At 36.6% G+C, this 25,532-nt stretch overlaps 1 protein-coding gene across 1 annotated transcript in view; it reads left to right on the forward strand.

Moving 5' to 3' along the window:
• Window positions 1–25,532, forward strand: part of LOC122684758 (glutamate decarboxylase 1-like) — a 71,153-nt gene that overhangs the window by 33,571 nt on the left and 12,050 nt on the right. The window contains exons 3-13 of the mRNA XM_043889065.1: window positions 6,125–6,240; window positions 10,066–10,182; window positions 10,617–10,859; window positions 12,894–12,984; window positions 18,164–18,276; window positions 18,600–18,715; window positions 20,430–20,509; window positions 23,067–23,121; window positions 24,096–24,212; window positions 25,055–25,119; window positions 25,222–25,300. Of these exons, the coding sequence (XP_043745000.1) occupies window positions 6,125–6,240; window positions 10,066–10,182; window positions 10,617–10,859; window positions 12,894–12,984; window positions 18,164–18,276; window positions 18,600–18,715; window positions 20,430–20,509; window positions 23,067–23,121; window positions 24,096–24,212; window positions 25,055–25,119; window positions 25,222–25,300 (1,192 nt within the window). The remainder of the gene's footprint in view (window positions 1–6,124; window positions 6,241–10,065; window positions 10,183–10,616; window positions 10,860–12,893; window positions 12,985–18,163; window positions 18,277–18,599; window positions 18,716–20,429; window positions 20,510–23,066; window positions 23,122–24,095; window positions 24,213–25,054; window positions 25,120–25,221; window positions 25,301–25,532) is intronic.

The raw sequence follows: 25,532 nt of genomic DNA on the forward strand, positions 1-25,532 counted from the left end.
ATTTCGTCTTTCATGGTAAGATATAACATGTTCTTAGATTCTTATTCAATAATAATACAAAATATAAAGATGGTATTCTTGATGCTTTATTTCCTTGGTTAAAATTTATTTTTTGGTCCTCACACCAGGAGATTTGGACTAAGCTGATATAATTTTCTGAGGTTGTTTAATTCACTTCATTAACACAAAATAGCCATCTACTAAGTTCTCAGTTTTGCACTAGATCAATATAGACAAAGGTGAGAAAGACACAATAGTAGCTACTTCAAGAAACTGACAACATAGTCAATGAAGCAGAAAGTATAAAAGCAATTACATTGCAAGATAATCAACACTAAGGTAAACACCCAGAATACTGAAAAAATATTCTGTATCAATAATAAGGAAACAGAAAACGATTTCATCTTATGGTATTGAGAAAGAATAAGTGAGTCCTATAAGAATAAGTAAGACTTCAAATAATAAAGGAAATTTGGGGAAGACATGCAAAATTGAGTTAATAGTGAAAGAAATACATTTAATGATTAATTAACTCAAGTGACTAAGGTCCTCTCATCTTGTATACATAGTTCACACTGTATACTAACTGAATGACAATTAATAGATGAAGAGAACTCCATCCTCATTGCTACTGCAAACTAGAGAGATGAGAGATAAATGTATTGTCCTCTGCTCTTTTCTGGTTAATCATGGCTATCTCTGACAGTTTTAAAGCTTTCTAATGTGTAAACAAGAATCAAGCTAATATCTCATTTTCAAATAGTGTTCAATTATGCAAATCTCCATCTTTCATCTTTGCTTTTTATTAGCATAGTGGTATCCAGTGATTATAATGGGAGAGGATGTTTTAAAACTATTCAAATGTCATTTATATAAGGAGCAAAATTTTTGTAAAAGCATCTTCTACAAAAAGAAGCATAGATAAATAATTCAGGGGCTATTTGTGAGTTTATTCATTTGTTTTATCTTTAGATGAATTAATGCACAAATAAATATTCATGAGCCAATTTGTGTTATTGGTTTATTTCGTGATACCCAGATGTTATTTTTTTCCTCTTTGTATTCAGTAATGATCAACTGAGATTCAAATGCAAACACTAGGTGTAGTTGTCATATCTGTCCATCATTAAAAAATGAATAATACATCTTCATGAGGAAAAAACATAACTTATTGCCTCCTTTTAAATAAGACAATACCATTTGAAATCCTGTTGTGTATTTCAGAACGATTTTGTATCTACATTGAAGTTTACAAGCACAGCACTTTATAACTTTTTGGTCTCAGGATCCCATTACATATAGTCTTAAAAATTAGTGAAAACCTCAAAGAATTTGCTTTATGTGGGTTGTATCTAATAATCTGGTTCTACTAGAAACATTCCAAATTAAAATTAGTAAATTTAAGATATTTATCAGTTTATTTTAAAGTAAAAATTATAAATCTATTATATATATTGCACTTCCCTGGCGGCTCAGCTGGTAATGAACCTGCCTGCAATGCGGGAGGCCTGGCTTTGATCCCTGGGTTGGGAAGGAACCCTGAAGAAGGGGGTAAATTAGGAATTTTGAAAGCCAAGGATCAGTATTACTTTATATATTAATATTTTATGTTGAAGTGAAAACACACAACAACTGAACACAATATAAAATATTGATAACATGATAGGCTGTATTTAAAAAAGTCACGAGGTGAAAAGAAATGGGAAATGGTAGGCTATGTTGTTTTAATAAAATGAAGAAGAGATTAAAGTTGGAAGATCTGCGTTTTGGTCTGGGGTTGAATCTCTGTTCTGAAAGTTGTTAGTTATACTTTGTAGGGGGCAAACTCCCTAAGTTTTCTGTAAAATAGTTTCTACACTGTTGGTATTTTGTTAGAATTATATATCTGAATAATGGGAATGGCATTTGTTTTGCTTTGCTACAAAAGACAAAGCAAAACAAAAAGCTCTTTTTCTGCTTTACAAAGCAAGCTGATAAAAGAAAGATGTCCTGTAGTCTAGACACAAAAAGTACAAAGAAAAATATTGGTTCAAGTATATTGAATGATTATAATCTTTTCTCCTTACAATGTGTAAACAGTAAGTTTGCAACTGCTTATGGGAAAACTAAAGTGAAATGTAAGATGAAAGAATCACATAATTGTAAAGACCAGATTGTTCCATAAAGCAAGAACTATTCTCTCTGTCCTTTGTGTATTTAGAATATTGTGCTTCATAGTATTGTTAAAATAGTTTCTCAAAGATGAAAATAAATTCTCCCAGAAGAAATCAGTGACTAGTGAAAACAAATGAAGTCAAAACTTACAAAGTAAACACATATCAATATGTCTTCTGGGTGTTATTTGTCTCTTTCTATTCCACAGTCTTATTTATTTACTCTGTCTTCAAATTTATCTTTCTATTTGAACCCAGATAATCAGACATTATATGGAAAGAAAGACTAATAAATATTTCCAGTGAGAGGGGTGACAAGCCTTCTTTGAACTTTGTAGTATGACTAAGCATCATATAGATATGAAAATAATTAAATGATTTTCTAAAGAAAGAAAAAAATACTCTTAAATATTTTTTTTTCTGTTTTCAAAGTTTATGCAATTTAAGGGATAGAATATCAACACAGGCAAAGTTAAAAAAATAATAAAACATTAAATGACAATGATCCACAACCTGTTTTTTTAACAATATATTGAAATTACAAACATCCTTTTTATCATGGTCCAAATGTCATTTTTTTCAACTCTATTTGTTAAAAACTATAAATGTGCCCAAGGTGCATGATCATTTTGTGTTTCCCATTACTTATCTAAAGAAAGTTCTACAATAGTATCTGCATATGGCAGAGACTGTTAATTTTTCCCAGTATCCCTCGTCTCTTCTTTGTTTTAGAAATGGAAAACCTCTCTTCCCCCGCTCTCCTCCTCCTTACCCTATGCACAAAGTATTAGCAAAGAAAAAGTCTGTTTAGAAGGTGACTGTGGTTTCTAACCTAGTCTCCCAGCAGTTCTGTATGACCAGGTCAGCTAACTCTGACCACGGAACTAAGATCTGGCCAATGGGATGTGTGTAAGTTCTAACTCACACTTTAAACAGTAGCCTAATTTCTTTTATCTCTTCCCCCCCACTCCTTGGTCTAGAATTCAGGTACAGTGCTAATAAGCTGGCTTTGTGGGTAAAAAGTAGGTGAAAGAAGCAATCTTGACTTGTGCGGTCCAGTTCAGCAGCCAGTGGCCACGCGTGGCTTTTGAGTGCTTGAAATGTAGCTAGTGTAATTGAAGAGATAAATTTTAAACTTTACTTTCTTATAGTTAGTTTAAATATAAAAACTCATACTCAATTTAGTTATTGGAAACTTTTGAGTATCTTTGAAACAATTTATGTATGTTCATTTATCTTTATTTGAAAATTTCATGAAATCTAAATACCGACTAAGTATTTCAAATGAAATTTAACATCCTCATTGAGAAGCAGTTCATGCTTGAAATGATAAAACTTAAATATATTATTAAAGTTAATTTTACCTGATTTTTAAATTTTTAAATATGCAATTTTTATGAGCATTTTTTTCCCCTTACCTTTAAGTGCCATATAAAATAGATAGCACAGATCAAGGGAATGACAGGGCCACAAGAAGAAAGGAGTGCAGGTCTTTGGATGAACTCATGTAGCAGAACTCTGAACACCTTCCATCCAGTTCAGATTTCTTTCTAAAAGAGAAATAAAATTATTGGTTTCAATCACTCTTATTTTTGTTTCTGTTAAGGCAGCCATACAGTATGTTAACTAACAAACTACTTCATCGATTTGTTGAGAGGATAGAATGAATTAACGCTCCTGAAGAACTCAGACTAGAGTCTGCCATACTGAAGCCCGGGGCTTCCCCGGTGGCTCAGCAGACGCAAGAGATGTGGGTTTGATCCCTGGGTTGGGATGATCCCCTGGAGTAGGAAAAGGCAGCCCTCTCCAGTATCCTTGCCTGGAAAATTCCATGGACAGAGGAGCCTGGTGGGATACAGTCCATGGGGTCCCAAAGAGTCAGACACAACTAAGCCCACATGCACAGTATGCCAGAAGTTCAAAGCTTATTAGATTTATCATGCTTACTATATTTCCAAACTGAAAGAAATTTTCACCCTCCATAGTCCTATAGCCCACTTTATATATTTGTGTTACATAGTGCCATCATCATTCAATTTCATGCTTTTAATTGGGATTCATTTTGAAGTATTTGTCAGAGAGCCTATGCTCCTGTTTCTAGCATCTCTGCTAATCTCACAGACAATAAAAAAAACCAACTCTTGCTCTAAGTTTTACCAAGAGACTGACTATTTTCAACCACAATCCCTTCACAATTGTTTCTACAACCATAAGGAAACCACTATCACGTCATTCCACAGCCCAAATCCTTGTGTGGTTTTGTAACGCTAAATGCCAAACACATTTATGTGTCTTTCCCACTTCCCCTGTTGATAACTTCTCCCCGTTGGTTTTCTGGGATGTCACATACACTTACTTCCCCTTATTTCCTCAATTAGCATCTCAAGATTTTGTGCATTTTCAAAAATTTTCTTGAATGTGATTTTCCTGTCTCATCACCTAGTTAAATGCCACTTAGTTCAGATTTCAACTCGTACACACCCTTTTCAGAGAGCTGCAGGCAGCCTTTCAGACTGTGTTAGTCTTTGTTAATTTTCTCAGAGCAACTTGGTGGCACATTCATGGACCACCCTGTCCCAGGTCACTACTATAATTCTTGATTATAATTTTATTATAAGTGTGGCATTTTTCACATGTGGCATTTTTCACATCATTAAACTATGTAGAGTATTTTCTTGTCTGTTACTCTCCTTTCTGCTAAATTGTAACTTCCTTGAGGGTGGATTTGATTGTACTTTTTGTACCTCCCCTCCAACACCAAGATAGAACTTCTAATAAATGCGTTAAACTGCCAAACAGGCTATACAAAAATTGAAAAAATGTTGCTGCGATAATTCAGAGGGAAATAAAGATCACTTCAGCTCAATGGTGGGAATATGCAAATATTTATGGAGTTACTAGGATGTGACAGAGGAGGGGTTAAGAGAGTGGACTCTACAATAGGAATGATCGAGTTCGAATCCTGGGTCTGCCACTTACTAGCTCTGTGATCTCTGGAAAATAGCTGACTTCTCTGTGCTTTAGGTTATTCATCTGTAGAATGAGGGAAGTAAATAGCAGTGTTTTATAAGGTTGCAGGGATAATTAAATGAATTAATGTGAATCTATCTTAGAAGAGTGCTTGGCACATAAGCACTCAGTAAATGCGTGATACACAGGCTTCAAATTAGGAGAAAGAAGGAGAGAAGTCACTTAAAACATGAAGTTGCTCTATATAAAGTGCAAGGAAGTAAGAAGAGGTCAAGTTAATAGGAGAGAGTGAGGGAACTAGTTTTGAGATGCAGAAGGTTTCTTAGGTGAGTGGTAGGAGGTAAGGCAAGAAAAGTGTCAACTTAAGGACTTTATTGTAGATAGCGTCATTAGATGTTTTTGGTCAAGGCAATGGCATTATCAGAATCATTTTTTGGTAGTTTTTGTTCTGTCTGTCAAGATTGTCAGGGAAATGAATTCATAGTTTGCTATAAACACTTCAAAAGCATCATCTGTTTTTATACTGCAAGCTCATGAGTAGGTATTACTATGGTGCCCCCTTTATTGATGGGAGGACTGGAGTAAAGGAGGATGTGAAACAGAACACAATAGTAATAATGTCTAAATCACTCAAGTTCTATGAGGAGTCAATGTATGCAATATATTTAGCACTATATTAAATATAGTAGGTGTCCAATAGGAAAAAAGCTATAGGTTTAACCTTGTGTGACTATGTCTTCTGAGAGTATTATCTCCATTTCCTCTTGAAGTCCTATCTAATATAGTGTAATATAATACAAGAAATCTTTCACATGCTTTGTAGATAAAAATTATTGAGTTTCCATTTCAATTTATATATATTTTACAAATGTACAAAATTAGAATCAAGTGAAAAAAAACAGCAACATTAATTTCCCCTCGGGCTGGGGAGGGTCAGCCTCACCTCAGTGTGTTTAGAAGTAAGGGTCTAATTATCGTGACGTGAAGGGGAAGAAATGAAGGACAGAGCACCCTGGCGGGGAGACCGTGTCCTCAGAGCCGGGCTGTCTGAGTCCGGAGCGCAGAGCGGGTGGTTACAGCGCGTGGGGAGGAACGGGTGAGGAGGAGGAGGAGGAAGGTGAGGTGCGCTGTGTATGCAGGCGGGGACAGAGGCGGGTTTATTCACAGAAACGAGCGGGTGTCCAGGAGTCAAGAGCAGAGTCGATCTCCTTCGAGTGAAGATAATGGGATAACCTTCCCTAGCGGACGTAGTGGCCCCAGCAGTAAAGAGCCCGCCTGCCCGCGCGGGAGACGTAAGAGACCTGGGTTTGATCCCTGGGTCGGGAGGATCCCCTGGAGGGGGAAATGGCAGCCCACTCCGTATTCGTGCCTGGAGAAGCCCATGGACGGAGGAGCCTGGTGGGCTACATCCATGGGGTCGCGCAGAGTCGGACACGACGGAAGCGGCTTCGCACCGCACAGTGGATGGGGCGACGCTAATAGCACAAGGAAGGTTTGCCGATCGCTGAAGGAAATGGAAAAGCAGCTATGGACTCCGTGAAGCTTATTTTTTCTATTTTCCCCTCTTCTATGTCACTTCCTAATCATCAATCAATTCTACTGGGAAGCAATGAAAGGAGGAAGAAAGACACAACGAAAATGGGCTTCAAATCATCCAATATGTTTCTTTTTTATTTGTTAGAGGCTCTAGTGAACTCCTTGATGAGGAAAAGATTGTAATAATGGGTCCAGATTAGGTTGAAATTTGTCAGTGGCTTTTGACAACCCTCGTTTTTCCTCTTATCATTATCAGAGTGAATTAGACATCACTGAATCTTTTTATAGACTGCACCAAACGCACAGAAGGGAAGCTAACGTATTTCCAGGTCCTTCTGTTTTGTGAACCACCCAACTTAGCAGCAGCAGCATCTTTTCATGTTCTTTCATTAGCATGCCCTAAAGATGCTTAATTTAAAAAAATAGCAATGTTGACTGGCACGTTATTTAATAGTTGTAAATTCCAAGGGACTAGTTGACAAATTCTTGAGAAAAGGTTCACCTGGAAATGGGGCTCAGAAATGACGATCATTATGTATTTTTGGATTATTTTAGAATTTTCAATCCAAAAGTAGAAAATAATTCCTGTATTACAAACATGTGAATTATACTATTAATATGCCCATGTGCTATTCTTGTTTGTACCCTAGAATGTTAATATACCTAACATACCTATCGATCTATAGATAAAAGTTCTAATTGTTAAAGGGAAGTTGAAATTCACTTTTTTCCAGTAAATCATACTTTAAAAAAGCAAGTGATGTTTAAACACTGATACATACAATAATAACTTCCCTGGTAACTCAGACAGTAAAGAATCCACCTGCAAAGGAGACCCGGGTTGGATCCCTGGGTTGGGAAGATTTCCTGGAGAAGAAAATGGCAACTCACTCCAGTATTCTTGCCTGGAGCATCCCATGAATAGAGGAGCCTGGCAGGCTACAGTCCATGGGGTTGCAAAGAGTTAGACACGACTGAGCGACTAACCCTTACATACAATGCTCTCAGTAAATTCTCTAAACAAATAAGAGCATTGTATTGTGGCCTGTTTCACAAATAATGGAATTGCTCCAAATTTCTATGCCATCAAAAAAAAAATAAAATAAAATAAGACCTTGAAAGGGCCCCTTATAAATTACAGCAGTTACTCATCTTTAATAGTCAAGTTCTTTTCTGTTACATTAAAAGTGCACTCTGGCTGCAGGAATTCTCTTAAAGTAGGTTATTGTTTTTTTCACTGTACATGGACCTCAAGGAGTGTGGATATAGCCTGGCAAGTAAGTTGAAATTTTGTGAGAAAAAGTGAAAATTAAAAGTTCAGACTCTCAAGTCTTGCTTATTTTCTATGATTATTAGTTATTAACATATTTTGACAGAGCATATTAGCAATCTTTGTCTTACTTATGCATTTAAAGCAAGCATTTCATTATTAAGTATTAGTTTCCGGTTGTAGAGCCAATGTGTAGTTGAACTATTAATGGAGTATAATTCTTATTCCACTATATCGAATCTTTTAGTTGCTACGTAACTTTTTAATAAATGTTCTGTAATACTCTTTCATGTATAGAATTTTTTTTTCACTTTTCTTGTGATTTTTGTTTCCACTATTTATAAGAAGTGATGCATATAAAGCTTTAGTACTTTAAAATTTATTTATTATCAATTATTACTCATTGTCTATAGCACTGAAACTTGGAAAAAGCAATTTTCCTCTAGAAAAAAAAATTGTACAATGTATTAATTTATGTCTACTGGATCACCATGTAATATGAAAATCTGTTGGTTTTTTTTTGAAAATCTGTTTTTAAGTACACTGAATTCTCTGCAAAATCATCTCACATTTCTGTAATCTATGCTGTCTTTTCTTATGTGCAATTTTCTCATGTATTAGGATTTTATTTACAGAGAAAGCTATACTGAAATACTTTTGTCTGTCGTACATAAACATTTAAAATGCTATGTTTTATAAACTGATAAATGTATCAGTGCTTAAAAGTTAAACCAAATTAATCTTGCTGCAATTTTAACAAATGCAATCTGGATTGTATAGCAGAATAGCTTATTTTATTTTAAGAAAAATCCATTAGAACTCGAAACAATACTACTAAGCTTACAAAATAGAAGCTACAAAATTTAGCCATACATCATTTTCTGATTTGCTGTTGTCTTTTAGTTGCTAAGTCATGTCTGACTCTTTTGCAACCCCATGGACTGTAGCCCACCAGGCTACTCTGTCCATGGGATTTCCCAGGCAAAAATACTGGAGCGGTTTGCCATTTCCTTCTCCAGGGCATTTTCTGATTACTTTGTGTTTTTTTTTTTATAACTATTGGTAAGCAAGTAGATTTTATAAATTACAGTTTGTACTTTTTTTTTTCCCTACATTGTTTAGGACATGAAATGATATTTAACAATGAAATAGCTTGCTTGATGGGATATTTGGTTTAACACTTTTATTGAAGAAGACTCTGACTTATTATTTTCAAATATTAAATTTTAAAGAGGATAATGATCTTTTAAAGACTTATTGATCTTTGGATTCAAACACTTGTCTATAAATTCCAGTCCAATCATATATAAAGCTATTTTTGTTAATAATAGTATCTATATCATAAGCCTGTATTATGAGGATTGAATAGGATGATACATGTGAAGTACTTAGAACAGTGCCTGGGTCATAATAAGTGCTCAACAAGTTAGTTTATTATTATTACTTAACTTTAAATCTGTTTATCTACTTACTGGGAAATGTTCCTATATTGTGTGGTTACAGTGAGGATCAAATTGTGTGCACAGCACTTAGGACTCTTAATATGCAGTGGATATGGTTATATATGCTTAAGTGTTAATACACATGCAAGGCACTGAAGGATCTTACCCTGCAGCAGGCATTGTTATTTACGGTTAAAGGTAGCAGGTCTCCCCTAGTGGCTCAGACGGTAAAGAGTCAAGCTGCAATGTAGGAAACCAGGGCTCAGTCCCGGGGCTGGGAAGATCCCGTGGAGAAGGGAATGGCAATCCACTCCAGGATTCTTGCCTGGAGAATTCCTGGTGGGCTCCAGTCCATGGGGCCGCAAAGAGTCAGAGTGAGTGACTAACACTGTCACTTTACTTTCATGATAGGTCTTTACTATTAAATTAATAATCCTCTATGCTAAGCTGATATGAAGCTAACAGGTAAGAGTTGTATCATTGCTCTCTGTGTGGTGATAAAAGAACCTTACATAATTTCAGTAGAATTCACGCTTCTCTCCAGTTTATCCCTCTCCACCAGAGGTCACGTGTAAATAAAAATTTCAAATATTATGAGTTTTTTCGAGGCATCCATTTGATTACAGATTTGATTACAGTAATACATCCTATTAGCATGTTTTGATAATTACAAATATTTTCTTTCTCAACTTAGATAGGAAACAGATGAGAAAAAAATCCATTCATCCTTGTCAATCAACTGACAAAGATGTGATAAAAGAAACTCACGCTGAGAATTTAATGACTAATTTATCAAATGCTTATGCCTCAGGTATGGATACTATTAACAAATGTTATCTGCTTTATTCTTTTATAAAATTCTATGTTACCTACATATTTATTGAAGTAGTTTTGATTTTCTTAAGGTCTACAGACTGACTTTTATAAGTATACTTTAACTGACTTTTAAAAGTACAGCTTGCCAGCTCATTTTTGACGACAGTCAAACAGGGACCAGCTGGCAGAGCTTAAAGGGCCGATTACTTTACCGGCGTTAACCCAGAGTGGCTTACTTTTTGGTGAAAATTGTTATCCAGTGGGACTTCAAATGAAAACTATTTGTAGGTTTTGGATAAATGCTACTTTATTTACTATTTGACATGGCCTTCAAATATCTTTAATTTCCTATGATCAAAATTCTATCTGATAGTGAGTTTCTTTGACTCTTTAGATACCAACCTTGTTGTTTCTTTCTTTTTTCTCTAGATTTGTTGCCATCCAAGGAGGGCGAAGATTTAACAAAATGTTTTCTGCTGCGAGTGGTAAATATTCTTCTGCACTACATTGAGAAAACTTTCGATGTTAAGAGTAAAATATTGGACTTTCATCATCCTCATCAACTTCTTGAAGGTTTGGATGGGTTTGACTTAGAACTGTCTGACCATCCTGAATCTCTGGAGCAGTTGCTTGTTGATTGCACAGACACCTTAAAATATGGTGTTAAAACAGGTAATTTTCAAATTTGTTTGCCCGAACTGGAGACTGAATGAGTAGCCTTCAGTGTACATTTGCATTGAAAAATACCCCAATTTCATTCATTTTTATTTAAAACATTTGTCTAATTTATTTTAAATTGGTATTTTCATATATGAATTGTTTATTAAATAACAGAGAAAGTCAACAAAATGATTTTGGTCTGGAGGGATATATCCCAATGGCAAATAACATACAGTTTTTATTTACCTTTTTCAGTTTTTGCTTTACTTGATCATATTCATTACTGGATGCTTGATTTATTATCTCTGTACATCAATAAAATATAGAATGCTAAAATTAGACATATGTATTATTTATATATGCAGCCTATATTTTAGAAAGTGTTTTCTGATTAAAATAACATTATTATAACTTAATTCTTAATATCTTAAAACAGTGGTACTTCCAGGAGCAAACGATATTTGAACAAAATTCTAGAGGCAAAACAGAGATTCACAAAGAGCTATCACACACATTATCTTTAAGAGAGAGTGTAAAACCAGTGCACAGAACAATCCATTGTGGAGCTAAGGAGGAGAAGCTTAATTTAAACTGAGCTGAATATAGATTGTTCAATTTCACAAGAAGTGTTTGGTGATTCTTCCTTAATATAAAATTTCCAAAAAATCATTATAAGAGGAACCTGATATTCTTATAGTTGAAATTATTTATCTTTTTTTGCTGCCTGTATTTAAAAAAAAATTCTTTTCCATTATGGTTTCTTACAGGATATTGAACATCCTGTGCTTACACTAGGACCTTGCTGTTTATCCATCCTACATGTAACAGTTTCCATCTGCTAACCCCAAACTCCCAAACCAGTTCATCCTCCACCCCTCTCCTCCGTGGCAATCCCAAGTCTGTTATCTATGTTTGTGATTCTGTTTCTGTTTTGTAGATAAGTTTATTTGTGTAGTATTTTGGATTCCACGTATTTGTTGTTCAGCCGCTAAATTGCATCTGACTCTGTGATCCCATGGGCTTCGGCCAGGCTCTTCTGTCCTCTACTGTCTTCTGGAGTTTGCTCAAATACATGTTCATTGAGTCGCTGATGCTGTCTAACTATCTCATCCTCTGTCACCCCCTTCTCCTCCTGCTCTCAATCTTTGCCAGCATCAGAGTCTTTTCCAATGTGTTGGCTCTTTGCATCAGGTGGCCAAAATAATGGGGCTTCAGCTTCAACATCAGTTCTTCCAGTGAATAATCAGGACTGATCTCCTTCAGGATGGACTGGTTGGATCTCCTTGCAGTCCAAGGGACTCTCGAGAGTCTTCTCCAACACCACAGTTCAAAAGCATCAATTCTTTGGTGCTCAGTCTTCTTTATGGTCCAACTCTCACATGGTGTTTGCCTTTCTCTGACTTACTTTGCTTAGTATGATAATCTCTAGGGACCTGATATTTCATCCAAAAAATGTATATGCAGCTTTGGAGGGAAAATCATTTCATCTTCCAGGTGATCTTTCCCCATTCACTGAGGTAGCTCCCCACACCCACCCTCGGTCTTTCTACTTCAGCTGGGTTCCTCACGCTGGTATCTGAGCCCTTTCTCATTTTGGTGCCTTCTTACTGCTGCTCCTCCTCCTCCACTGTTTGGGGATAGACTTAAGATCTTCCCTGAAAGATCACTTCCTCCAAAAGCCTTCTCTGGACACTGCCTCTCCTACTTCTGACCCCTTAGAAATGGTCTTATAACATCCTGATCCTTTGCTTCATAATTTTTGCTTTTTACTGTACTTAAATACATTTGTGTCATTGCTTGATTATCTCCTTCTTTCAACAGTAAGTGAGATCCCCATGGTAGCGGCTATGTCCACCCTGTGTGACCACTGGGCCCTAACACCCAGAACACTCCCAGCATATGATAATCTCTCAGGAGTGTTCACTGAATGAAATAGTGTACTTGATCCATAATACCTGTTCACTGAGAAACTGCTATAACATTTAACCACATTTCAGCCCTGTGTTTACACTTTGACCCATGTGCAATTTTGTCTTTTTTTTCCAGGACATCCTCGCTATTTTAACCAGCTCTCCAGTGGGCTAGATGTGATTGGACTTGCAGGGGAATGGTTGACAGCCACTGCAAATACCAACATGTGAGTATCCTTCTGGATCTAAGGAACGTGAGACTGTGAGGCACGTGAGCAAGAGTGAAGGTGTCCGTGGTTAAAGTTCCGTTTTGCTGGACAGGATGTCTGCTCTATCAGAAACAAGTAGGTGATACCAGAGAGAAATGCAAAGAAGATGGTTCCTGTTCCCTGGGGGACATTTTAACTGCTCTTCTGGACCGTCTCTCCTCTCTGGAAACTCTCAGGATCTGAATTTCCTGGTAAATAGTAAAGTTCAGTTGATTAGTCTGAGTTATTAGTGTGCAGACTGGGAGTCCAGCTCCAGGACGAAAGTCACTGCAATACTACGCAAAACAGCCCAGAGCACAGAGTCCAAAAATGACACACGCCAGTGTATGAAAAGTTGCCTGAATATTAGTTAGAACTTCAATCTGCTCAAAGGTGAAGAAAGTAAACTATTAAAGTTAAATCTAACTCCAACGTGATTCCTTAAAAGTTTTGACCTTTGCCATAGCAGAACTTTCAGTTATATGAAAATGAGATACACCACTGTAATGTTTTGAAGTAAAATTAATTTTAGGGCAATCTATTTCAAATTCAAAGGGATAGGGAAATGATTGGATATGAAATTGGAAGGGACAGTCTGTCTCAGATGTTAATATAATTTAACTACAATCAAAAGGGATAGCTGGTAGAAATTTAAACTTTAAAAACGAGGAACTAAACATTTATGAGAAGTGACTGCTTTACTGTGTACGAAAGCTGTGGTTTACTTTAACTGTTTAGTTGTGTTGGGATCTTAATGGTCCACAGGGTTTTACAAATGTGAAATGCATAGAAAAATAAGCTACATAGTTTATTGCTAGTTTTCATTTTCATTGCTTGATTGTAGCCCTTTATTTGAACACACATAGAGTAACACTTTTGGGAGCTTCTCTGATAGCTCAGCTGGTAAAGAATCCACCTGCAATGCAAGAGACCCTTAAAGAACCTATATCATTTGTGATATATAAAATGTGATGCATTTTATATAAATTATTACATAAAAATCATTTTACAAATCTTACTCCATTATTTGGAATCCTATTGCTATGAAACAATCATTCTCTGTATGAAGAAAATATAGATTTGTGGTTTAAATAGAGAAATACTAGGAGAAATGCAAAGAGAAAGGATTTAAGAGAGGGTTCTGTACCTTTGAATTGTTCTTACTTCAGTCAACAGATGTGTGCATGCCTGCCAAGTCACTACAGTTGTATCCAACTCTTTGGGCTACAGTTCTCCAGGCTCTCAGTCCACGGGATTGTCCAGGCAAGAAGACTGGCACAGGTTGCCATTTCCTCCTTCAGGGGATCTTCCTGACACAGGGATCGAACCTTTGTCTCTTGCATGCCCTGCATTAGCAGGTGGGTGCTTTGCCCCTGGAGCCATGTGGAAATCCCAACCGTAAAGTGAGATAATAGAAAAGCATGTGAGATGGAATTAAAGGAAGAACCAAATTTAAGTCCTAACTCTACCCTTTAATGGGTCTCTGATCAGCAAAAACAAGACCGAGAGCTGACTGTGGCTCAGATCATGAACTCATTATTGCCAAATTCAGACTTAGATTGAAGAAAGTAGGTAAAAACCACTAGACCATTCAGGTATTACCTAAATCAAATCCCTTCCGATTATACAGTGGAAGTGAGAAATAGATTCAAGGGATTAGATCTGATAGACAGTGCCTGAAGAACTATGGATGGAGGTTCGTGACATTGTTCAGGAGGCAGGGATCAAGACTATCTCCAAGGAAAAGAAATATAAAAAGGAAAAATGGTTGTCTGAGGAGGACTTACAAATAGTGGAGAAAAGAAGAGACATGAAAGGCAAAAGAGAAAAGGAAAGATATACACATTTGAATGCAGAGTTCCAAAGAACAGCAAGGAGAGATAAGAAAGCCTTCCTCAGTGATCAATGTAAAGAAACAGAGGAAAACGATAGAATGGGAAAGTCTAGAGATCTCTTCAAGAAAATTAGAGATACCAAGGGAACATTTCATGCAAAGATGGGCACAGTAAATGAGAGAAATGGTATGGACCTGACAGAAGCAGAAGATATTAAGAAGAGGTGGCAAGAATACACAGAAGAACTATACACAAAAGATCTTCATGATCCAGATAAGCACGATGGTGTGATCATTGACCTAGAGCCAGACATCCTGGAAAGTGAAGTCAAGTGGGCGTTAGAAAGCATCACTACAAACAAAGCTAGTGGAGGTGATGGAATTCCAGTTGAGCTATTTCAAATCCTAAAAGATGATGCTGTGAAGGTGCTGCACTCAATATGCCAGCAAATGTGGAAAACTCACCAGTGGCCACAGGACTGGAAAAGGTCAGTTTTCATTTCAATCCCAAAGAAAGGCAATGCCAAAGAATGTTCAAACTACCACACAATTGCACTCATCTCACACATTAGTAAAGTAATGCTCAAAATTCTTCAAGCCAGGCTTCAATAGTACATGAACTGTGAACTTCCAGATGTTCAAGCTGGATTTAGAAAAGGCAGAGGAACCAGAGATCAAACTGCCAACATCCAATGGATCATCGAAAAAGCAAGAGTTCCAGAAAAATATCTACTTCTGCTTTATTGACTATGCCAAAGCCTTTTACTGTGTGGACCACAACAAACCATGGAAAATTCTTCAAGAGATGGGAATACAAGACCATCTGACCTGCCTCTTGAGAAACCTGTATGCGGGTCAGGAAGCAACAGTTAGAACTGGCTATGGAACAACAGAGTGGTTCCAAATAGGCAAAGGAGTATGTCAAGGCTGTATATTGTCACCCTGCTTATTTAACTTATATGCAGAGTACATCATGAGAAATGCTGGGCTAGAGGAAGCATGAGCTGGAATCAAGATTGCCAGGAGAAATGTCAATAACCTCAGATATGCAGATGACACCACCCTTATGGCAGAAAGTGAAGAAGACCAAAAGAGCCTCTTGATGAAAGTGAAAGAGGAGAGTGAAAAAGTTGGCTTAAAACTCAACATTCAGAAAATGAAGATCATGGCCTCTGGTCCCATCACTTCATGACAAATAGATGGGGAAACAGTGGTAGACTTTGATTTTTTCCAAAATCACTGCATATGGTGACTGCAGCCATGAAATTAAAAGACGCTTACTCCTTGGAAGAAAAGTTATGACCGAGGCAGAGACTAGGCAGCATATTAAAAGGCAGAGACATTACTTTGCCCACAAAGGTCCGTGTAGTCAAAGCTATGGTTTTTCCAGTAGTCATGTATGGATGTGAGAGTTGGACTATAAAGAAAACTGAGCACTGAAGAAATGATGCTTTTGAACTGTGGTGTTGGAGAAGACTCTTGGGAGTCCCTTGGACTGCAAGGAGATCCAATCTGTCAATCCTAAAGCAAATCAATCCTGAATATTCATTGGAAGGACTGATGTTGAAGCTGAAACTCCAAAACTTTGGCCACCTGATGCAAAGAACTGACTCATTGGAAAAGACCCTGATGCTGGGAAAGTTTGAAGGCAGGAGGAGAAGGGGATGACAGAGGATGAGATGGTTGGATGGCATCACTGACTCAAAGGACATGAATTTGGGTAAACTCCAGGAGTTGATGATGGACAGGGAGGCCTGGTGTGTTGCGGTCCATGGGGTCGCAAAGAGTCGGACACGACTGAGCGACTGAACTGACTGACTGACTGTTTTCTGAAAATAATAATGTCTACTCCATGGAATTGAAATAGGATCAAAAAGTAATGTGTGTGAGAAGCTGAAATTGCCAAAGCACTGGCAGAAATGAGCCTCATTGAAAGAGAAGTCTGTAAGGCTTGCTTTGTAAACTTGTTTCTCTTAGAACCAGAAGCTTAATTCTAATAGGCAGTGGGTTTTCTCAGTCTGGGTTTTTGTACAGAGCCCTGGGCCAGAGCTTATGTATTATCACTTTATGAGGACATGCAATCCAGGGTAGCAGGAATGAGGGGGAATGAGGGGAGTCAGGACAAGGCAGAGGGTAACTCGAGGGGTCTTTTAGACCTGGCTACCCCTTAGAATAAGCAGAAGCGAGTGCATGGTCTCTGGGGATGTATACCCCCCTGTAGAGATCTGCTTCTACCATCAGGCCCTCTGTCGGGAGCAAGGGAACAAATTTATTTTCCACCATGTCTCTTATGACCAAAGGACTAAACAATGGGATGTTACGTTCCCCACACATCATCACTGGGCATTCTTGGGACTCCCAGCTGATTCCATGACTTGTCATACTAAGGGCAAAAGGAAGTCCCAGGGCTGAAGGTTAGGGACTGCAGGTGTGTGATTCTCTATCGTCTTATGGGTGAAAGTGGTCATGGTGGCTGGGCCTGAGTCATGTCCCAAGGCCTGAGAGAGCGAAAGCTGAGCGCCTCTGAAATGGCACATAGCTGGTGCCTGGTCCAGGGATCCACATGGAACTACACTTAAAAGGATCTTTAAAATTGTTTTGAAGACAAACAACAAGGATTTCTTGAGAATAACTGGACCCACTGTTTGATTTGGGAGTCCTTAGTACATCCATTATTATTTATTGCATTTTGGTGTTTATAGAGAAAAGCATTGAGCCTTCTGTTTTAATCTCAACTCCTTTTTGTAGAGCTGATTTCACAGGGTGACTCAGAGGAGAGCCCCCAACAACAGTCTTCTTTGAATTCTTCTTGATGAGGTGTTTTTGCATGTGCCATCTACTTGCTGTTATTGGAAACAACAGTTTTTAGCCTTTTTTTTTTTTTTGATGTGTTTGCTCATAATACAATCTTTAGCTAGAAAACATTTATCCATCAGTGTTTAGAAGAAGTGCTTTCTTATTCTGCAAATCATTATCTGTAGCTGTAAATATGTTGGCCCTCAGGAAATGTGTATATGTTTTATTGATAACTGGGCATTTTCTGCCTCTAACACTGTTGTGTGTGTGCTGAGGGGATGGGGCTACTTTCAATTTCCTTTTGGTGGCAAATGAAATTCCCGGGTACTGCACGAAACAATGGAAGCCATGACACTCTGTAGAACTTACATACTCTTGATGAGGGACAAGAACATATAACATTTAACCATTTCTTGCACAGTCTGTTGTAGAATGCAAAAGTGTGTATAATCTTACCTAGCACATGATTTTATTTATCCTCTTTCCTGTAATATGATTCACAGTGGGATTTCTATGCATGCATTACAGGTTTACCTATGAAGTAGCTCCAGTATTTACTGTCATGGAAGCAGTTCTTCTTAAGAAAATGTGTGAGATTATTGGCTGGAGAGAAGCAGAAGCAGAGGGAATATTTTCACCTGGTAAGAAAAAGGTTTATAAGTGAAAAGATATAATAGGAGACAGTCAAAATGTATTTCAATTAATATGGTTGTTTTTGAGCCATTCAATTAATTTGCATGTTCGTAAGCCATATTGTTGGTTATAATCATAAACAAACTTTTTTGAAATCTAAAAGTTGTGGATTCTGTTGTTCGTGATTTCTGTTAATACTTTCAAGGAAGACTATTTTAAAAATGACATCAGTAATTTGGCACCATTTTAGTTTCCGATAACTCTCAAATCGTCTCAGTCAACATTTCTGATTTTTGAAATTGGATTAACAGTCACAATTTCTCTTCCATAGGTGGGAGTATATCAAACCTCTATGGTATATTAGTAGCTCGTTATAAGCAATATCCAGAGATAAAAGCAAAAGGCATGACATTCCTTCCACGCATTGTATTGTTTGTTTCTGAACAAGTAAGTATCAAGTTTAGGTTTTTCTAAGATTTAAGAATCTCCTAAGATATACTGATAAAGTAATTTAAACATTGAGAATGTTAGCTTCATTTTCATGTTAAAAATACTTTGTAATCTCTGTTTGGATCTATATATTAATATTGGAAAGGAGAAAAACAACTTTCCAGTCTATACAGACTATATAGATTAGCAGTACAAATAATTCAGGGAAAATTTTATTTAAACATAGGAGAAACTAACAGAAAAAAAGATATTATTATAAATATAAAACATTCTGCTACCTTTACCAAAAAAAAATCAAGGCATAAAAATTTCAAATATTTAATGCTTCTTTTTAACATTGCATGAAGAGAACAAAAAAGTGATTAATGTTCTGTTTTTCCAGTTAGGCCTGAAGGAGTTGGTTGAAGAGAAAGCTTTGTTTTATATGCCCTCAGCTAAATGTTTATGAAATTGACAATAGATCCACTGAGGTCTCCTTTAGCTTTCATGTTCCTACTCTGTATAGTATCAAAACTTCATTTAAAAAAATCAATCCCTCTGATAAATCTGATCACTTTTTCTTTTCTACCATGGTAACATTTATAATCTTAAAGTGTAATTGAAGTCCCAGCTTGAGAATTGTACCTAAAAATACTTGGAAACACTGAATTTTCTAAAAAAGTCCCTATGTCTGCAATGTCCTCCCTTTACTAAACTCAAATTAGCATTATACAAATACATATTATCAAATTGGGACCATTGCTGCATTGTTGTTTTTGTTTAGTGGCTAAGTCTTGTCTGACTCTTTTGTGACCCATGGACTGTAGCCCGCCAGGCTCCTCAGTCCATGGGATTTCCCAGGCAAGAATACTGGAGTGGGTTGCCATTTCCTTCTCCAGGGGATCATCCTGATCCAGGGATTGAACCAGAGTCTCCTACATTGGCAGGCAGATTCTTTACCACTGAGTCCTACCACTGCATACTTAATGTATTTTACTATAAAACAATACAATGAAAGATACTTGTTTACAAATGTCATTTTCATCATTTGTCATATACTTTTTCAATGTTATGAGCAAATAAGCTGAAATCCCATAATGTAGATTTTCTTAAAAAAAATCATTTCCTATTTAATGTATGTATTGATATTCTCCATTGAAATGAAAACATGGTAAGGGTTTTAAATTTCTCTTCTCTCTCATATATGTGGTCTTTTCCAGGCAACTAAAAATAACCCAGGAAGTTTCTCTTTGAGCTGTCACTTCCATTAATCAAAATTAAAAACTACAAGCAGAGGAAAAATTGATTCACTTCCTCAGGCCTCTCTTTAAAAAAAAAAAAAATTGGAAATTCAAGCCTTAAAGCTGTCCATAGTATATAAGGACTTACCTGGAGGATATTGTCACTAAATTTATAAGTGACACAATTCATGTGGATACAGAAAACTAGAATGAGAATATTCAAACTTGCATTTAAATTGTTGTGCTGAGTGACAGTGCCTCCTAGAAAGAGATGCTTCCTTCTTCATCTCAATTAATGTCATGATAAGGGTCTGGAAGTATGCCTTGAGAACTGCATTTCTGTCTGTGTGTGTGTGTGTGTGTGTGTGTGTGTGTATACACAGATCCATTCAGAGGTGTGCTTATATGCCCTAATTTGAGTGATGCTCTAGTGTAAGTGATGATTTTAGGCAGGAAAATTAATGCCTTTCCTGTTTTCATTTTTGCCCAAGGGTCATTATTCCATAAAAAAAGCTGCAGCAACCCTTGGTATTGGAACGGATAATGTAATTGAAGTAAAATGTGATGAAAGGTATGTTTCTTAACACATTCTCAAGATTTGTATTATCATTATGCTTCATATAAAGATTAAAATCCCATTTTTCTATTACCCCAATTTTTAGCAAGAATACTTTCCCAGATTAGTTTCAATAATTTTAACTAGAAGTAATTAAGTAAGAAGCACCAAAGTTATCCTATCCTATTGTTAAGATTTCTTTACTGAATGTAGTCCTATACAAGTGAGAGTGTCACATACATTCTTTGTTTTAAGTATATTGAAGTAGCAATATAATGATGCTTGGAGGTGAAAATTTCAGTTGCATCACAAATCTACAGAGTGAAAATATATTTCCATTTCTCTTGAATCTTACTTTTCATTAAACTATATTATACATATGTTCTGGAAGATCATTTTGATGCATATTAAATATATTTATACATATCAAATTCTGTGTTGCAATCTGCAACTTATTTTTTTAACATTTTTGGCTTTAGAATATATCTTAGAAATCTTAACCTGTGAATTTGTACAGACTTTCCTAATTCTTTTTTAATTACTTTGGAGTTTCCCATTTTGTAAATTTAATTTCACACATCTTATTTAAAAGATTTTCACCTAGATTTTAGTATATAAAGGCAATGACTAAATGAATGTGTGTGTGTGTATGTGTGCGTGCTCAGTCGTGTCTGACTCTTTCTGACCCCATGGACTATAGCCTTCCAGGTTCCTCTTTCCGTGGAATTTTCCAGGCAAGAATACTGGAGTGGGTTGCCATTTCCTCTCGAGGAGATCTTCCTGACCCAGGGATCGAATCTGAATCTTTTGGGTCTCCTGCATTGGCAGGTGATTTCTTTACCACTCACAGCACCTGGGAAGCCCTGATTTAATGAATATAATTATACAAGTATACTTGAGTGTCTGTGTTTGAATATTTCTCACATGAATCCCTAGAAGTTAAATTACAGGTTCAAAGATTGTCTGCACTTAAATGTCATATATATTTTCATTTGCTCTTCAAATATTTTTGAGTTAACTGATGCTTATCTACTGGGAGAAACTTGAATATTATCAATGCTACTGTACTTGAAAATTCTGATAGATGAAGATGACCTTTAGTAGTTTGGAACTATATATGTCTAGTATACTGACCAACCAGCTGTGTGTTACCATAATATGTCTGTTCATTTTCATTTGCCAGTTGTTTATTGGTAGTCTATCATTTATTGGCTTGTAAAAATATTTATATATTGAGATGTTTTGAAATGCAAAATATATGAATATAAAATATTTTGCAAATATGCTTTATAAATTTGTCATTCTATACTTATTTCAAGTTGTTTGGTTTTCTTTATATAAACTGTGTACATTTGCTGAGAATCTCTTTCCCAGATATTTTATATCTGTTTTTACTACTAGGAATAGGATATGTTCTGTGTTTATTCAGAACAATTAGTTTTAAAAAATTAGGAACCTAATTTACTGTTGTAACCCTCCCATTGCTCAACATTTTTATAGTTTTCAAAAGTTTTTCAATAAACAATGCTAGGTACTCCAGGTATACAACCATATGTACTTAAATGAGGAATTTTTCTTATTTTCATTTCTATCTACCTATCATCTATTATCATCATAATTACCTCCCTAGATAACAGGTATTTCTTCAGAAAAAAATGCTATAATATTGATGATAGTAGGCATTCTTATTTGATTCTGGACTTTAAGAGGAATGCTTCTAGTGAATCAACAGTAGACCGTGTTTTAGTCTGATAACTGGATGGAACAGAAAAATACTGGCTTTTGTTTTTTTGTCCCAGAAATTTGCTGTGAAGAAAAATGTGAGACCATTTGAATTTTTGCCACATTCCCCTCACCAATTTCTATCTTTGATTTTTCTGCCTTAATGCCAAGAAATCTTTATGAAAGTGAAAGTGAAAGTCGTTCAGTCGTGTCCGACTCTTTGCAACCCCATGGACCATACAGTCCATGGAATTCTCCAGGCCAGAATACTGGAGTGGGTAGCTGTTCCCTTCTCCAAGGAATCTTCCCAATCCAGGGGTCGAGCCCAGGTCTCCCACATTGCAGGTGGATTCTTTACCAGCTGAGCCACCAGGGAAACCCAAGAATACTGGAATGGATAACCTATCCCTTCTCCAGGGGATCTTCCTGACCCAGGAGTCAAACCACCAGGGTGTCCCACATTGCAGGTGGATTCCTTACCAACTGAGCTATCAGGAAAGCCCTAAGAAGTCTTTATAATTAAAGGTTAATCATTAGAGAAAGAAAGGAAAAAAGAAAAGAAGGAAGGAAGAAAACCATTGTGTATCTTAGAAAAATCAGAATCTTCTGATATGTAAATAATGTAATTTTTAAGATGATTGAATAGTAAACTCAACTTCCTTTAACTCAAATAACATGATATTTTACCTTGGTTTTAGGGAACTGCTTAACACTTGCTTTTACACCTATAAATGCCTTTGGGAGACATTAAGAACTAATTTTTTAATCTTGAATATTACTAATTCTTCTAATTGGTAGAACTGATATGTTTATTCACTCATAAGAAAACAATGTGTATTTGATTTTTAAGGGGAAAGATGATTCCAGCTGAGTTAGAGAAAAATATATTACAAGCTAAAAGAAAGGTAAGTTCTGAAGTTCCGTATTTAACTTGCAAATGAATCTTTATTTTCCTTACTGACTTTCATTAGTGGCAAGAAACTGAAGAGAATTGCTACAGGAAATAATCTCAAAATGCAGGAAATTTCTTCTAAAGCTGAAGTAAGGGAATTAAGTGACATTGCAATGCTTCCCTGATCATTTTGTTTCTGTTAAATATCAAAAGAAACAAAATGATCAGGGAAATATTGCAATGTCATTTAATTATCTTACTTCAGTATATTTACTACTAAAGGAGTTTGATCATCTTTATTGTTGTGGTATGATTTTCTGAAAATAAATTCAGAGAGAAATAACAATAAATGAGACTCAGAGGCAGTGATATTTGTTCATCTTATGCTTAAGCTACTTTTTCCATTACTGTTCAGTTCAGTCGCTCAGTCGTGTCTGACTCTTTGCAATCCCATGAATCGCAGCACGCCAGGCCTCCCTGTCCATCACCAGCTCCCGAAGTTTACTCAAACTCATGTCCATCGAGTTGGTGATGCCATCCAGCCATCTCATCCTCTGTTGTCCCCTTCTCCTCCTGCCCCCAATCCCTCCCAGCATCAGGGTCTTTTCCAATGAATCAACTCTTCGCATGAGGTGGCCAAAGTACTGGAGTTTCAGCTTCAGCATCAGTCCTTCCATTACTGTAGGTGCCTCCAAATATTGGAAGTTACTAGGTACCTAATGTCCTTAGTCAAGGGCTTCCTTGGTCGCTCAGCAGCAGAGTCCACCTGTCAATGCAGGAGACGTGTGTTCAATCCTCAAGTTGAAACGATCACCTGGAGGAGGAAATGGCAACCCACTCCAGTGTTCTTGTCTGGGAAATCCCATGGAAAGAGGAATCTGGTGGGCTGTAGTCCGTGGGGTTGCCCAAGATTTGAATATGACTTAGCGGCTCAACAACAATGGGCTTCATGAGAGTGTAAGAACGACGCGGCTTTGTCGTCCCCAGGGCCAGACTCCTTTCTGTGTTGTGGCCACAGCTGGCAGCACCGTGTTCGGGGCCTTCGACCCGCTCCATGACATCGCAGATATTTGTGAGATACACAAACTCTGGATGCATGTGGATGTAAGTCATGTCCTAGAGTCTGGCTCATAATTTCCCTTTTTAAAAAAGTGTAACCTGTGAACAGCCCTCATAATTTCTTAATTGACATTACAAGCAAGACCAAAATTTCTCTGTAACTCTAATTTTTATAATGAATTCTATACTATTTCTATATACTATATTCTATACTAATTCTATACTACTCAATCAAGAAAAAATAGTCTCATTTGATAAATTACCTTCAAATATACAATGCATTGCCATAGAAAGAGCTACATCTGTATCAATATACTTTTTTAAAAGTCTAAATGCCTATCAATATTCAACCAACAATTTAGAAGATCAATATGGAGAAATAGTTAAACCTGGTTTTAAATCAAAGAGACTTAGCCCCTTACTCTAATATATATTTCTTAATTAATAGCTGTTATAGAAATCATAACTTTTGATGCTATTAGTACAATGACTTTGTGCAAAAATGTCTTTGGCTTTGATTAGAGTTGGAGAAATGTAAAGTTATATAATATGGTAGATATTTTAATTTTTCTGTAGTATTGCCAAATCTGATGCCAACTTTTAAAAAATTCTGTCTCTGGAAATTATACAGAAGGTGTCTCTTTGAATTAATTATCAATAGAAGCCTAAAGCTTTACTATGTCATGAATAGACAATGAGAATTCATTGGAGGAAAATTTTAAATGCATTGTTGTTTTAAGTGAGATAATTATAGCCAAGTTTATAATTATCTAGCATAGCAATTAAATCTTCATCAACTTTTGAAATAAATATAACATAGGAAAGAGCAGTCAGTGCTATGTAAAAAGAAATAATGTAAAAACACAAATCCTCTGTGTCCATTGTAGGCAGCTTGGGGAGGTGGATTGCTGTTGTCCAGAAACCATTCCTATAAACTCAGTGGTATTGAAAGGTGAGAACTGGGCCATTGCTCGTGCAAGTCAAAGAACCTCTTCAGGCTTCTGTTTTGTTTCCTTAGACTGTGGGCACTAACGGGAGTTGTTTTATCACCTAGGGCCGACTCCGTGACCTGGAATCCCCATAAACTCATGGGTGTTCCCCTTCAGTGCTCTGCTATCCTGACCCGGGAAAAAGTAAATGATTTCTACTTTCAAGTGGTGATGTAATGGGTATCTTGGTCATGACTAGGTTCACTATGTATGTTCAAAACCAAAATCATTCTGACCTCATTGAATTAATGTCGTGCAGGACCATTTGCCCTATAGGGGAAAGCTGATCCTTACTTAGCAACCACTGGGCTTTCCTAATGGCTCAAATGGTGAAGAATCTGCCTGCAATGTGGGAGACCCAGGTTTGATCCCTGGG

This window comes from Cervus elaphus, chromosome 27 (assembly GCF_910594005.1).
Source record: "Cervus elaphus chromosome 27, mCerEla1.1, whole genome shotgun sequence".
NCBI lineage: Eukaryota > Metazoa > Chordata > Mammalia > Artiodactyla > Cervidae > Cervus > Cervus elaphus.